The sequence below is a fragment of the Schistocerca serialis genome, chromosome 2 (assembly GCF_023864345.2).
Source record: "Schistocerca serialis cubense isolate TAMUIC-IGC-003099 chromosome 2, iqSchSeri2.2, whole genome shotgun sequence".
Lineage (NCBI taxonomy): Eukaryota > Metazoa > Arthropoda > Insecta > Orthoptera > Acrididae > Schistocerca > Schistocerca serialis.
This window is the reverse complement of record NC_064639.1, coordinates 851,989,221-852,004,697: the sequence shown is the minus strand read 5'-3', so window position 1 is coordinate 852,004,697 and position 15,477 is coordinate 851,989,221. Positions and strand designations below refer to the sequence as shown.

The following is a 15,477-nucleotide window of genomic DNA, read 5'->3' as shown; positions in this document are numbered from 1 at the left end:
TTGTGCCCCATTTGAAGCAAAAGCTAGTTTTTCATACATGTCAATGTTCATGATATCATAGCTCCTGAACCATGTTTTCTACATCTACATTTATACTCCACAAGCCACCCAACGGTGTGTGGCAGAGGGCACTTTACGTGCCACTGTCATTACCTCCCTTTCCTGTTCCAGTCGCGTATGGTTCGCGGGAAGAACGACTGTCTGAAAGCCTCTGTGCGCGCTCTAATCTCTCTAATTTTACATTTTTGATCTCCTCGGGAGGTATAAGTAGGGGGTAGCACTATATTCGATACCTCATCCAGAAACGCACCCTCTCGAAACCTGGCGAGCAAGCAACAACGCGATGCAGAGCGCCTCTCTTGCAGAGTCTGCCACTTGAGTTTGCTAAACATCTCCGTAACGCTATCACGGTTACCAAATAACCCTGTGACGAAACGCGGCGCTCTTCTTTGGATCTTCTCTATCTCCTCCGTTAACCTGATCTGGTACGGATCCCACACTGATGAGCAATACTCAAGTATAGGTCGAACGAGTGTTTTGTAAGCCACCTCCTTTGTTGATGAACTACATTTTCTAAGGACTCTCCCACTGAATCTCAACTTGGTACCCGCCTTACCTACAATTAATTTTATACGATAATTCCACTTCAAATCGTTCCGCACGCGTACTCCCAGATATTTTACAGAAGTAACTGCTACCAGTGTTTGTTCCGCTATCATATAATCATACAATAAAGGATCCTTCTTTCTATGTATTCGCAATACATTACATTTGTCTATGTCAAGGGTCAGTTGCCTTTCCCTGCACCAAGTGCCTATCCGCTGCAGATCTTCCTGCATTTCGCTACAATTTTCTAATGCTGCAGCTTCTCTGTATACTACAGCATCATCCGCGAAAAGCCGCATGGAACTTCCGACACTATCTACTAGGTCATTTATATATATTGTGAAAAGCAATGGTCCCATAACACTCCCCTGTGGCACGCCAGAGGTTACTTTAACGTCTGTAGACGTCTCTCCATTGATAACAACATGCTGTGTTCTGTTTGCTAATAACTCTTCAATCCAGCCACGCAGCTGGTCTGATATTCCGTAGGCTCTTACTTTGTTTATCAGGCGACAGTGCGGAACTGTATCGAACGCCTTCCGGAAGTCAAGAAAAATAACATCTACCTGGGAGCCTGTATCTAATATTTTCTGGGTCTCATGAACAAATAAAGTGAGTTGGGTTTCACACGATCGCTGTTTCCGGAATCCATGTTGATTCCTACAGAGTAGATTCTGGGTTTCCAAAAACGACATGATACTCGAGCAAAAAACATGTTCTAAAATTCTACAACAGATCGACGTCAGAGATATAGGTCTATAGTTTTGCACATCTGCTCGACGACCCTTCTTGAAGACTGGGACTACCTGTGCTCTTTTCCAATCATTTGGAACCTTCCGTTCCTCTAGAGACTTGCGGTACATGGCTGTTAGAAGGGGGGCAAGTTCTTTCGCGTACTATGTGTAGAATCGAATTGGTATCTCGTCAGGTCCAGTGGACTTTCCTCTGTTGAGTGATTCCAGTTGCTTTTCTATTCCTTGGACACTTATTTCGATGTCAGCCATTTTTTCGTTTGTGCGAGGATTTAGAGGAGGAACTGTAGTGCAGTCTTCCTCTATGAAGCAGCTTTGGAAAAAGGTGTTTAGTATTTCAGCTTTACGCGTGTCATCCTCTGTTTCAATGCCATCATCATCCCGGAGTGTCTGGATATGCTGTTTCGAGCCACTTACTGATTTAATGTAAGACCAGAACTTCCGAGGATTTTCTGTCAAGTCGGTACATAGAATTTTACTTTCGAATTCACTGAATGCTTCATGCATAGCCCTCCTTAGCTAACTTTGACATCGTTTAGCTTCTGTTTGTCTGAAAGGCTTTGGCTGCGTTTAAACTTGGAGTGAAGCTCTCTTTGCTTTCGCAGTAGTTTCCTAACCTTGTTGTTGTACCACGGTGGGTTTTTCCCGTCCCTCACAGTTTTACTCAGCACGTACCTGTCTAAAACGCATTTTACGATTGCCTTGAACTTTTTCCATAAACACCCAACATTGTCAGTGTCGGAACAGAAGTTTTCATTTTGATCTGTTAGGTAGTCTGAAATCTGCCTTCTATTACTCTTGCTAAACAGATAAACCTTCCTCCCTTTTTTTATATTCCTATTAACTTCCATATTCAGGGATGCTGCAACGGCCTTGTGATCACTGATTCCCTGTACTGCACATACAGAGTCGAAAAGTTCGGGTCTGTTTGTTATCAGTAGGTCCAAGATGTTATCTCCTCGAGTCGGTTCTCTGTTTAATTGCTCGAGGTAATTTTCGGATAGTGCACTCAGTATAATGTCACTCGATGCTCTGTCCCTACCACCCGTCCTAAACATCTGAGTGTCTCAGTCTATATCTGGTAAATTGAAATCTCCACCTAAGACTATAACATGCTGAGAAAATTTATGTGAAATGTATTCCAAATTTTCTCTCAGTTGTTCTGCCACTAATGCTGCTGAGTCGGGAGGTCGGTAAAAGGAGCCAATTATTAAACTAGTTCGGTTGTTGAGTGTAACCTCCACCCATAATAATTCACAGGAACTATCCACTTCTACTTCACTACAGGATAAACTACTACTAACAGCGACGAACACTCCACCACCAGTTGCATGCAATCTATCCTTTCTAAACACCGTGTGTACCTTTGTAAAAATTTCGGCAGAATTTATCTCTGGCTTCAGCCAGCTTTCTGTACCTATAACGATTTCAGCTTCGGTGCTTACTATCAGCGCTTGAAGTTCCGGTACTTTACCAACGCAGCTTCGACAGTTTACAATTACAATACCGATTGCTGCTTGGTCCCCGTATGTCCTGACTTTGCCCCGCACCCTTTGAGGCTGTTGCCCTTTCTGTACTTGCCCAAGGCCATCTAACCTAAAAAACCGCCCAGCCCACGCCACACAACCCCTGCTACCCGTGTAGCTGCTTGTTGCGTGTAGTGGACTCGTGACCTATCCAGTGGAACCCGAAACCCCACCACCCTATGGCGCAAGTCGAGGAATCTGCAGCCCACATGGTCGCAGAACCGTCTTAGCCTCTGATTCACACCCTCCACTCGGCTCTGTACCAAAGGTCCGCAGTCAGTCCTGTCGACGATGCTGCAGATGGTGAGCTCTGCTTTCATCCCGCTAGCGAGACTGGCAGTCTTCACCAAATCAGATAGCCGCCGGAAGCCAGAGAGGATTTCCTCCGATCCATAGCGACACACATCATTGGTGCCGACATGAGCGACCACCTGCAGATGGGTGCACCCTGTACCCTTCATGGCATCCGGAAGGACCCTTTCCACATCTGGAATGACTCCCCCCGGTATGCACACGGAGTGCACATTGGTTTTCTTCCCCTCTCTTGCTGCCATATCCCTAAGGGGCCCCATTACGCGCCTGACGTTGGAGCTCCCAACTACCAGTAAGCCCACCTTCTGCGACCGCCCGGATCTTGCAGACTGACGGCAACCTCTGGAACAGGACAAGCAGCCATGTCAGGCCGAAAATCAGTATCAGCCTGAGACAGAGCCTGAAACCGTTTCGTCAGACAAACTGGAGAGGCCTTCTATTCAGCCCTCCGGAATGTCTTTCGCCCCCTGCCACACCTTGAGACGATCTCCCACTCTACCACAGGTGAGGGATCAGCCTCAATGCGGGCAGTATCCCAGGCATCCACAGTCGTAGTCCGATTGGGGGATGCGTGGGACGAGCTGGCCGTCCCCGACAAACCCCCATCCGGACCCTCACAGTGATGCCCATTGGCAACAGCCTCAAGCTGTGTGACCGAAGCCAACACTGCCTGAAGCTGGGTGCGAAGGGATGCCAACTCAGCCTGCATCCAAACACAGCAGTTGCAGTCTCTATCCATGCTAAAAACTGTTGTGCAAAGAACGTCTGAACTAATCTACAGAGAGCGCAAACAAATCGACACAAAATTTAAACGGTTATTAAAATACAAGATTGCCTAGTAAATGCAGTAATGCTGCTACTTGCGCACTGCTGACACACTGCTCGGCGGCGGAAGGAGACTACACGATTTTACACTATTCTGGTACTAAAACGCGATGCTACAACTCTCAAATACTATAATATGCCCGAAATTTATTAATTAAACAATGCAAGTACCAAAAACACGCAAAGAAATTAAGGATTAAACTATGTAACAAATGAGTGAGCTAGGAGTATACGACTTGCTGCTGCAGCTGCTTATCCAACGGCGGCAGGGAGCGCATTGTACAATGATATTATTTTGCAGGTACATTTGGTGGTGTACATGGATACTGTCTGCAAAATTTATTGCAAATTGAGTTAGTAGTAAAGAAGTAACAAATTAAAATGTAACATCTGATATTGCAATTTATTGCATGTACAACAAAAATGTAGTAAGTGATAAACTTTTTTTTTTCTTCGTAAGTTTGAGGGGGAAGGGGGTTAGCAAAAAAAAAGTTTTGTATAACATGAAATCGCGTGTCAAGTTTGTTGACACTGGCTAAGTGCTGTCATTCTTAAATACCGGATGAATATAGCCGGGGAAATTTGTGCACTGAGTGTCAGGCTGCCTCAAGATGTATATACAGTTTCTAACTGTAGTACTTGACTTACTGTGCTAAACCATTGACATAAGATTATAGCTCTCAATAAGAAGATTGTGACCGCATTTTAAATTCGTTTGGTAACTGTACGAAATACTGAAAGTAAAATTTTTGTTGCCCCAGGATGGCATTAGATAGGCAATCTGCAACTGGAATTATGTGACAGTAAAGGTACGTTTACACTGGGATACATGTATCGCGACATGTATGAGCGACATGTCAATTTGACATGTCGCGATACATCACCTCATACAAAAATTCACGGAACTTGTATGCGGACCCTCCAGCTCATACATGTCGCGTATACATTTTGTATATCGCTTTTTGGCCATATACGCGACATGTATGAGCGACATTTGAAGAACTCGCGCATGCGCAGTACTATCATTTCCTGTCGTCTTGTCGCCTGCCGCTTATTTTGACGATTAGCGCATGCGTAGTACCAGGCTCTTTGGCGGCTGTTTGAGTTTTGGAGGTGCCGACTATCGTTTCGACGTTAATGTATCTGCATAGAACATCATAAAGTGCCGTATGCAACATTATTCTTCGTGTTTGCGAGGCCATTGTGCAAGTTTTATTCCAAGACGTATATATATCACGGTATGTAATACATTCTATAATTTTTTCATGCATCTGGCACGTATATCAATTTTTTGCTATTATTCCGGCGGCCTCGCGTGATAATGTTGACAACGGATGCCGACAATCGTGTGTGAGACGTTGGCATTAGCAATCGCGCGACAATGCAAATGTTTTGTAATGAAATCTTCGTTTCAAGAGGAATCCCCAGTGGCCAAAAAACGGAGTGTTACTGCCAACTGATCCTCTGGTGGAATCGCTTCCCGAAAGTTTGTGTTGGTTTTGGACACAAGAGGAGCCACAAGTGATAACAAACCGCGGAAATCCTCCATACTCATCCTAACATAATTTCTAAAATATGCGCCATCCTTTAGCGTTAATTCGCGAGAAACTCACTCTGCCACCATGTACGCTTCCTCCGCCTTTTCTTCCTATCATCTTCCAAAAGAGCAAGTGTACCAGCACATAAAAATGTGAAAACTTCCAAATCGTCGTCGGAAGCCATCGCACAGTGATACAAATCAGTGTAAACGCACGCTCATACATGTATGAAGTTGATACTTGTCAGCTCATACAAGTCGCGATACATGTCGCAAAGTCGCATATACATGTATCTCATACATGTGCCGATACAAATCGCAGTGTAAACGCACCTTTATATACACCTTAAACTTGACAGAGAATCTTACAGAAAAATAAATCATTGTAACACTGGCCTTGCTTTTTGGTTGTGAAATTGGCTGATGTAGTAGACACCAGTGTAAATGTAATTTTCAAGTATGTAGATGGAATCAGGGAGACACAGTACTGAAATGAAATAAAGCAGCTTTTACAAATCTACCCAAATGCTGCATGTAATGTTTTGAAAACAGTAATTGGGTGTGCAATTATGAGTAGCAATTAGAAAGGTGCCACTTTTAAGATCTTAACTTTTACATTCCAATAAATAAAAATATTTCTTTGACAGGGATCTTATCTCACATTATTATAGAGAAAGCACATTAATTTCTTTGAATCTTTCTAATTTGTTGTTACCTTCCCATTTATAAATCTGAGTGTAAGAAGAGGTACAATCATTGGTGTTCTGGGAGACAATGATATTTTTATTCATGTCAAGGAAAGTTAATGTTAGTCAAAAGCTTGTTCTACCAGATAATTAAGATTGGAATGTCATTGGAGAAACGAATGTATTTGCTGTATGTAGTTACTAAATAAAATGATGTGCAGTAATATGAAATTGCCTATGGTCTCTTACAGTCACAAGAAACTATTGCTCTTGTTCATATGACTGTATCCTTAAACTTGTAAAGTTGTGTTGTTATAAACAATATCACAATTATTTTGTACAGGTGTAAAAGAATCTGAGAAGCAAGATAGAGAACTTTGTGCTTGTTGGTGCCAGGGTTGGGCCGAGATCTATGTCAGACGACCTACAGGTATGAACTCAGGCATAGAAAAAAATTACTATAGACTGTTTGGATTATTCTGGATTACTGTAACAAATCATTAAATAAAACTCTTTATTTAAAGTACATTAAATTGTTATTCACTCACAGAAACTAGTTTCCTCTCAAATTTTTCAATAATTTTGATCAAGATGTTCTGCTGTTTATTTGATCTTGTCTCTACACTGTGTGTAAGGCCTGGCAAAGTGTGGCTCACAAATCATCCTCCTACAGCAAGTGCTTCTCCCTCGAACTCAACACCTGCAATACCATGCCATCATTGCCCAGTCGCAGCCATGGTGGCCAGTTGCAGGCAGAACTGACAGTGGTTATAGATCGTGAGCCCCACCTTCTCAGCATATTTAAACATATCCGGACATAAGTGATTAAAACCTTGATTTTCATTTCATTATGCATGTAAAACTCTTCCTGAGATATTTAAATACACAGAGGCTAGATATATTTAACTTGATCATGACAATTTTTGTAATATAAATATCTGAATGCGTTGTATTGAAGCAGAGTCGATCTTCCAACAACTCATTTCTCACTGCACTGTGCTTGAGCATATTTGATGTACTTTCACAAATATAAGTTGATCCAGAATATGACTGCATTTTAAGACTGAAGTCAGTGAGATTTGGTTGAATCTTGTGCCGTGACATCAAAAATTACAGCGTCTCTTTCTGTTCTGGATGATGTGAACATATCATTTTGTAACTCACACACAACTTCTTGAAGATCAATTCTAACATTAATTTCCATGAAAGAAAATGTCTTCTGGTTCTATAAATTTAAAATCTTTAGAATACCTGTGAAACTCTTGGTGATTTTGTCAATAATAGAAATAATCTTGAAAATTTTATTTGGTTTTACTCTCCGTACAATTCATAGTGACTCAGGAAATGACAAACATTTTCCTTATTTAGATGCAATTTAAACAATGTGTGGGTAGTGTGGGATCTACTATTATCTGCAAACTTATAAGAAACTGTTCATTTCTTCCCTTCCAATCATAAATTCAAACAATTTAAGTGATTTCTAAAATCTGTTAAAAATACAAATTATGATAGAAAATTGACTCAACTTATTTTCAAATTGTGAACACTCATTATAATGGCATTTAAAAAAATGCAAACCTGACATTCTGGCCAACAAAATTAAACAAAGTAATGCAGGCAAAAAGTAGGCTGTGGCAATGACATGACGGCACCGCAGGTGTTGAATTGGACAGGAAAACGCTCACTTTAGGGGAATGGCTCGTGAGCCATGCTTTATCAGGCCTGCTGTAAACGTTACTACAGGCATCAGGACTTGGTGTTTTGTTGGTGGTGCGTAAGTTCATTGCATTTTTCATAAGTTTAATAAACAAAACAGACACACATAACAGAGATTTTAGTCATCCGTAATATATTCTCTTTCACTATTTACAACAGTCTGCCGACTCTGAGGTAACTTGTCGATTCCACAGCTGTAGGTATCACATGGTTATGAGGCAAAGAACTCATCAAGCCATGTTTGCATTTTCATCTGGAATGGAAGTTCCTTGAAGATTGTCTAATAGAGAGCAGAAAAGGTGAAAATCTGAGGGCACAAGATCAGGTGCATAAGGTGGGTGCAGAGTGCCTTCCCAGACTGACTCCTGCATGGTGATATTTTGTCAGTGTAGCAGAATGCAGGTGGGCATTATCATGGAGTAGCATCATTTCATGCAGTCTTACTGGTCATTGTTCTTGGATTGCATCTGCAAGATGTCTCAGTTGTTGACAACAAATGTCAGCAGGGATGGCACACCACACCATCACTGTTACACCAATTGCATATTATTATCTTTTGTGGATAGGCTTGTTCTTTGTATGGGATTGCTGCTTTGTTGGGACTCAGCCATACCTCTCTTTTCCATTTGTTAGAAAAATGACACGATTTCTTGTCACCAGTAACAATACAAGATGGAAGTGGTCAATGTTGTCCATGAGCCAATTAATGACAAGCAAGGAGGGAGGAACATGTGGCCAACCACTGATTTTTGTGATTTTGGCTTTTTGAAGCTACTCCACTCCATGCAAATGTCACACAAGTGTGGGATGATCACAGTTAATCACATTTGATCATTCTCTAGTACACTGATGTGGATCAATGTAGACTAGTGTGTTTAAATGACCTTCATCAAACTCCAGAAGGTGTTCCTGAATGTGGAGAATCACTAATGTCAAAACAATCCTCCTTAAAAGATGAAAACCATTTTCTTGCCCTGCTCTGTACAATGGCATTATCCCCATATGTGGCACAAATGCTCCTGGCTATCTCCATTGCTGTCACCCCTCTACTGAACTCAAAAGAGGAATATGTTGGAAATGCTCAGATTTCTCCACTAGCATTCACAGCTCAAGTCATTATCTCCAAATGAGAAAATGACAGTATGTAAAGTCAAATAGTAACTGTGAATTGCAAATAAAAAATGACATAGGAAAAAAAAAACATTATTAACTAGATTACCAAAATTAAAAACAAAAACACCACAAACTTATGCACCGACACAATAATTTATTAAAACAGAATCAATCTTTTTAATCGAATTTTTAGAAATCCCGTCAGCTTCAACCTAATCCAATAATGACATCAACTCCTTTTCTAAGAAGGCATCTTGTCTTCATATTTTTAGTAAGGCCTTGGTAACCTCATTGTTGACTGCATGCCACCTCACCTCTTCACAATAACCTGCCAGTTTTCATTAAACCCCAGTTCAGTAAAGGATGTTTTTGCAGCTGTCGCAAGTGAAAGCTGCTTTGCCACTGGACATTGTAGGAATTAATAGATGATTATCAAGTTACTTTTAACAAAATAGCAAGTCTCAAGCTTCTTTAGCTGGCTGAAGCACCTATCTACAGCTTCATTTACATCTACGTTTATATTCTGTGAGTGGAGAGTGCTTTGTATACCACTGTCACTTCCTATTTTCCTGTTTCAGTTGCAAATGGTTTACGGGAAGAACAGTTGTTGGTAAGCCTGCCTGTCAGCTCACATCTCTATTATTTTATCTTCATGGTCTTTTGTGAGATGTACACAGGAGGAAGCCAGAAAACCTCTCTTGCAGTGTCTGCCACTGAAATTAGTTGAACATCTCCATTTTGTGGTTACTAAATGAATCTATAACAAAATGTGATGCCCATCTTTGGATCTTACCTATTTTCTCCATCAGTTGTATTTGTTACAAATCCCAGACAGATGATCAGTATTCAAGTATTGGTCAAACAAAGATTATATAAGCTTCCTCCATTGTGAGTGGACTGCACTTCCGGAGGATTCTTAAAGTGGGTCAGTTGAGCATCTACTTTACCTGCAGTAATGTGATTTTTCCACATTAAATCACTCCATATACATACTTCTAGATATTTTATGTATATGACTGCTTCCAGAGATTTTTCTGCCTTCATGTAACCATACAATACATTTTTGTGCACAATATGTCACATTTAACAATATTATGAAAAGTAAAGTTGCTACTCACCACATAGCGTAGATGCTGAGTCACATGTAGGTGCAACAAAAAGATTTTCACACTCAAAGCTTTTCACACTTAAAGCTTTCAGCCCATGGCCTTTGTCAACAATACACACACACGCACACACACACATGCTCACACAAGCACAACTCACTCACGACTCGTGTGTGTGTGTGTGTGTGTGTGTGTGTGTGTGTGTGTGTGTGTGTGTGTGTGTGGGTAGGCAGGTGGGTGGGTGGGCAGTTGGGTGGGTGCGAATGCGCATATGTGTGTCTATCGTTGACAACGACCATAGGCCAAATGATTTAGGTGTGAAAATCTTTTTGTTGTGCCTATCTGTGACACAGCATCTCCACTATATGGTGATTTACATTCCATCCTGAATTTTCCATTTTTGATATATGTCACATTTATTTGCATTGAGAGTCATTTGCCCAATTCTGCACCAAATATTAAGTCTGCAGGTCTTCTTGCATTTTGGTACCGTTTTGTAATGTTGGAATTTCTCTGTATACAACAGTGTAATCCATGAAAAGCCTCAGGGGAACTTCCAATGTTATCCACTGAGCTATTTACATATTTTGTGGGAAGCAATGGTTCTATAACACTCCCAAGAGGTACACCCAAAGTTACTTTTATGTCTGAAGGTTTTCCTTCATTGAGAATGGCCACTGTTTGCTAGAAACTCTTCAATCCGATCACACAACTGGTTTGATATTTGTTAGACAACAGTGTGGTACACTATCATACGCATACTGGAGCTCAAGGAACGCAACATCAACCTGAACTCTGGTATCTATTGCTTTCCTAATCTTGTAGATGAACAGAGTAAACTGGTTTGATATTTGTTAGACAACAGTGTGGTACACTATCATACGCATACTGGAGCTCAAGGAACGCAACATCAACCTGAACTCCGGTATCTATTGCTTTCCTAATCTTGTAGATGAACAGAGTACACTGTTTTTCACATGATCATTGTTTTCGGAACCCAGGTAGATTCCTGTAGAGGAGATTTGCAAACTTCAGAAATGTCATAATATTCAAACATAAAACATATTCCTAAATTCTGTGACACACAGATATCAGAGCTATAAGTCTATAATTTTTTTGTGTTTGACGATTCTTCTTGAAAACGAGAGTGACCTCCACTTTCTTCCAGTCATTATATACGCTTCACTCCTCCAGTATCCCTATGGTACACTGCTGAGATTAGCATGTTCTTTCCCATACTCTGTATAGAATAGTACTGTTATCTCGCCATGTATTGTGGCCCTCCCAGGTTGGCAATTTTAGTTCCTTTTTTATCACGTGGTCACTTATTTCGATATGTCATTTCCACATTTGTTTGTTGATTTAAGAGAGAAACCACAGTACAGTCTTCCTCTGTTTTGGAAAAGGCATGTAGCATTTGGCTTTCTCTCTCATATCCTCCATTTCAGTGCCATTATGATCACAAACTCTGTGAACAGTTGGCTCCATTAACATTAAAATTATTAAGAATTTTCTGTTGATTCAGAGATAGAATTTTGCTTTCAAATTTCTTGAACACTTCATGCATAACTCTCGTTACACTAATTTTGATTTCATTTAGTTTTCTTGAATACCTACTGATGATGAACCAAATAAATGTTGTTGTGAATTAGTAACTGGAAAACCTTTGTGCATGGAGCAGGCAGGTATGTGTTTAAATTCTTTATGTGTGTGTTGGGAAAGTACACTCTTTGTATTAATTCTTAATTAATAAATATAATGATAGTTCCTGTATGTGTGCAGGTGTCCGGCATTATGTTAAATATCTATATCATCTCATTCAGCTTGAACACTCAATCTTGTTTCATTGACACAAAAGTCTAAAAAGTTCTAATCGTATATTTCAGTGTTAGACATGGACATTGGAACTTCAGTCATCTGTATCGCCACACTCTGTGAAGCTGTACATTTCTGTAAACTTCTAAATTTAAAAAAAAAATTGAAACTATTAATTCAATTGTTTCTTGAAACTTTAATCAGTGCCCATGAAGTACCCTTTACTTGCTTGTGTGATTTTATTGCCTCTAAAATGTACTATTACTCTATTACTACCTATGAACAAAAAATTGTAAATTTAATGTTGACTTTAAAGAGAGGAAAAAATTTTCCCACTCCAGGTGATATGTCTTGGGTGATGCGTACGCAGAATCATCCTCAACTGCAAAGCTCTCCGCAGGATTTTCCCCTCTCAGACATCACAACTCTATTCCTTCCGTCTCTGGCTGCCCGTAACAAGGAACAACATGAGGTGGAGCCACAATCATCAAACAGACGCATCAGCTGTGGCAGTCTTCCTGTTGAGGTACTGCATTTACCTGACTATTTTTCAGTATCTATAATTTTTATTGTGCATTTATTTTGCTGTGGATGCAGAATAGAACTGTGTGCAGAATACATAAAATCCACAAACCCAATCATCCCGGCCGCCCCATTGTAGCTGGTTACCAAGCCCCCACTGAACGTATCTCTGCCTACGTAGATCAACACCTTCAACCCATTACATGCAGTCTCCCATCCTTCATCAAGGACACCAACCACTTCCTTGAACGCCTGGAATCCTTACCCAATCTGTTACCCCCGGAAACCATCCTTGTAACCATTGATGCCACGTCCTTATACACAAATATTCCGCACGTCCAGGGCCTCGCTGCGATGGAGCATTTCCTTTCACGCCGATCACCTGCCACCCTACCTAAAACCTCTTTCCTCATCACCTTAGCCAGCTTCATCCTGACCCACAACTTCTTCACTTTTGAGGGCCAGACATACCAACAATTAAAGGGAACAGCCATGGGCACCAGGATGGCCCCCTCGTACGCCAACCTATTCATGGGTCGCTTAGAGGAAGCCTTCTTGGTTACCCAAGTCTGCCAACCCAAAGTTTGGTACAGATTTATTGATGACATCTTCATGATCTGGACTCACAGTGAAGAAGAACTCCAGAATTTCCTCTCCAACCTCAACTCCTTTGGTTCCATCAGTTTCACCTGGTCCTACTCCAAATCCCATGCCACTTTCCTTGACGTTGACCTCCACCTGTCCAATGGCCAACTTCACACGTCCGTCCACATCAAACCCACCAACAAGCAACAGTACCTCCATTATGACAGCTGCCACCCATTCCACATCAAACGGTCCCTTCCCTACAGCCTAGGTCTTCGTGGCAAACGAATCTGCTCCAGTCCGGAATCCCTGAATCATTACACCAACAACCTGAAAACAGCTTTCGCATCCCGCAACTACCCTCCCGACCTGGTACAGAAGCAAATAACCAGAGCCACTTCCTCGTCCCCTCAAACCCAGAATCCCCCACAGAAGAACCACAAAAGTGCCCCACTTGTGACAGGATACTTTCCGGGACTGGACCAGACTGAATGTGGCTCTCCAGCAGGGATACGACTTCCTCAAATCCTGCCCTGAAATGAGATCCATCCTTCATGAAATCCTCCCCACTCCGCCAAGAGTGTCTTTCCGCCGTCCACCTAACCTTCGTAACCTGTTAGTTCATCCCTATGAAATCCCCAAACCACCTTCCCTACCCTCTGGCTCCTATCCTTGTAACCGCCCCCGATGCAAAACCTGTCCCATGCACCCTCCCACCACCACCTACTCCAGTCCTGTAACCCGGAAGGTGTACACGATCAGAGGCAGAGCCACGTGTGAAAGCACCCACGTGATTTACCAACTGACCTGCCTACACTGTGATGCATTCTATGTGGGAATGACCAGCAACAAACTGTCCATTCGCATGAATGGACACAGGCAGACAGTGTTTGTTGGTAATGAGGATCATCCTGTGGCTAAACATGCCTTGGTGCACAGCCAGCACATCTTGGCACAGTGTTACACCGTCCGGGTTATCTGGACACTTCCCACCAACACCAACCTATCCGAACTCCGGAGATGGGAACTTTCCCTTCAGTATATCCTCTCTTCTCGTCATCCGCCAGGCCTCAATCTCCGCTAATTTCAAGTTGCCGCCACTCATACCTCACCTGTCTTTCAACAACTTCTTTGCCTCTACACTTCTGCCTCGACTGACATCTCTGCCCAAACTCTTTGTCTTTAAATATGTCTGCTTGTGTCTGTATGTGTGGATGGATATGTGCGTGTGTGCGAGTGTATACCTGTCCTTTTTTCCCCCTAAGGTAAGTCTTTCCGCTCCCGGGATTGGAATGACTCCTTACCCTCTCCCTTAAAACCCACTTCCTTTCGTCTTCCCCTCTCCTTCCCTCTTTCCTGATGAGGCAACAGCTTGTTGCGAAAGCTTGAATTTTGTGTGTATGTTTGTGTTTGTTTGTGTGTCTATCGACCTGCCAGCGCTTTTGTTCGGTAAGTCACCTCATCTTTGTTTTTATATATAATTTTTCCCACGTGGAATGTTTCCTTCCATTATATTGTATCTATATGCCTGCATACAAAATTTTCATCTTTCTTGATGAGATAAACTAATGTGCCAGACCTCTACTCAAGCCAGATCATAGTCTTTTACAGGTTCCATGATTTATTCTGCCCATGACAAGCAGAGCTTCCAAATCAGGTCATGATGTGGTACGTAGTTTCAATGAAGAGGAAGATACTCTGTTGTGCACATTTCACTGCATAGTAAAATCTTCATTTTGGGCAAGTTTTGTGTTCATGTTTTCTGTGCAGGATAAATTAATCGGGATTCAATTAAATATGTGAACCAAATAATGTAATATTATTCATTAAGAGACTTTTTAATTAATAAAATAAAAAAAACTGATAAACGAAAATAGGAGTTGTGCTCTGAGGGTTCTGTACAAACTTAATTATGTATTTGAATGATAATGATAACATTGTGCAGCTTAGTGGCCCTGGTGCAAGTCTGTCTTCAACACTTTGGCGATTTGCACGTCCCTAATGTACCCCATTTATCCAACCCAATAAAGGGGACCTACAGTTTAAAATGGACTCTGGATCACATGTTGTTTCTGGCAACTCTTCAAATCACTGAGAAGTTAAGACCAGGTTAAATCAAAGACTGAAAAGTCTGTGGCCTGACCAAGATTCCATCCTGAAACCTTTTGGTTTCTAGACACACACATTACTGCCAGACCGCCAAGCCCGTCATGTGTATAACAGAACTCATATATTGGTTTTAATGGCGAGTTTGTATCAAAATGTGACAAAATCTTTACAGGTCTTGAGTACATTATCTTACAAGCTTAACTTTTTTAAACCTCTGAGGGTCCATAGACAAATTAAAAAAAAAATAATCATGTGCTATACAATCCA

At 41.5% G+C, this 15,477-nt stretch overlaps 1 protein-coding gene across 2 annotated transcripts in view; it reads left to right on the top strand.

Annotated features, from left to right (window-relative positions):
* LOC126458143 (tuberin) overlaps nt 1-15,477 on the top strand; it is a 307,774-nt gene that overhangs the window by 200,347 nt on the left and 91,950 nt on the right. For both annotated transcript variants that reach the window (XM_050094996.1, XM_050094995.1), the window contains exons 20-21: nt 6,588-6,674; nt 12,336-12,520. In XM_050094996.1, coding sequence (XP_049950953.1) covers nt 6,588-6,674; nt 12,336-12,520 — 272 coding nt within the window. The remainder of the gene's footprint in view (nt 1-6,587; nt 6,675-12,335; nt 12,521-15,477) is intronic.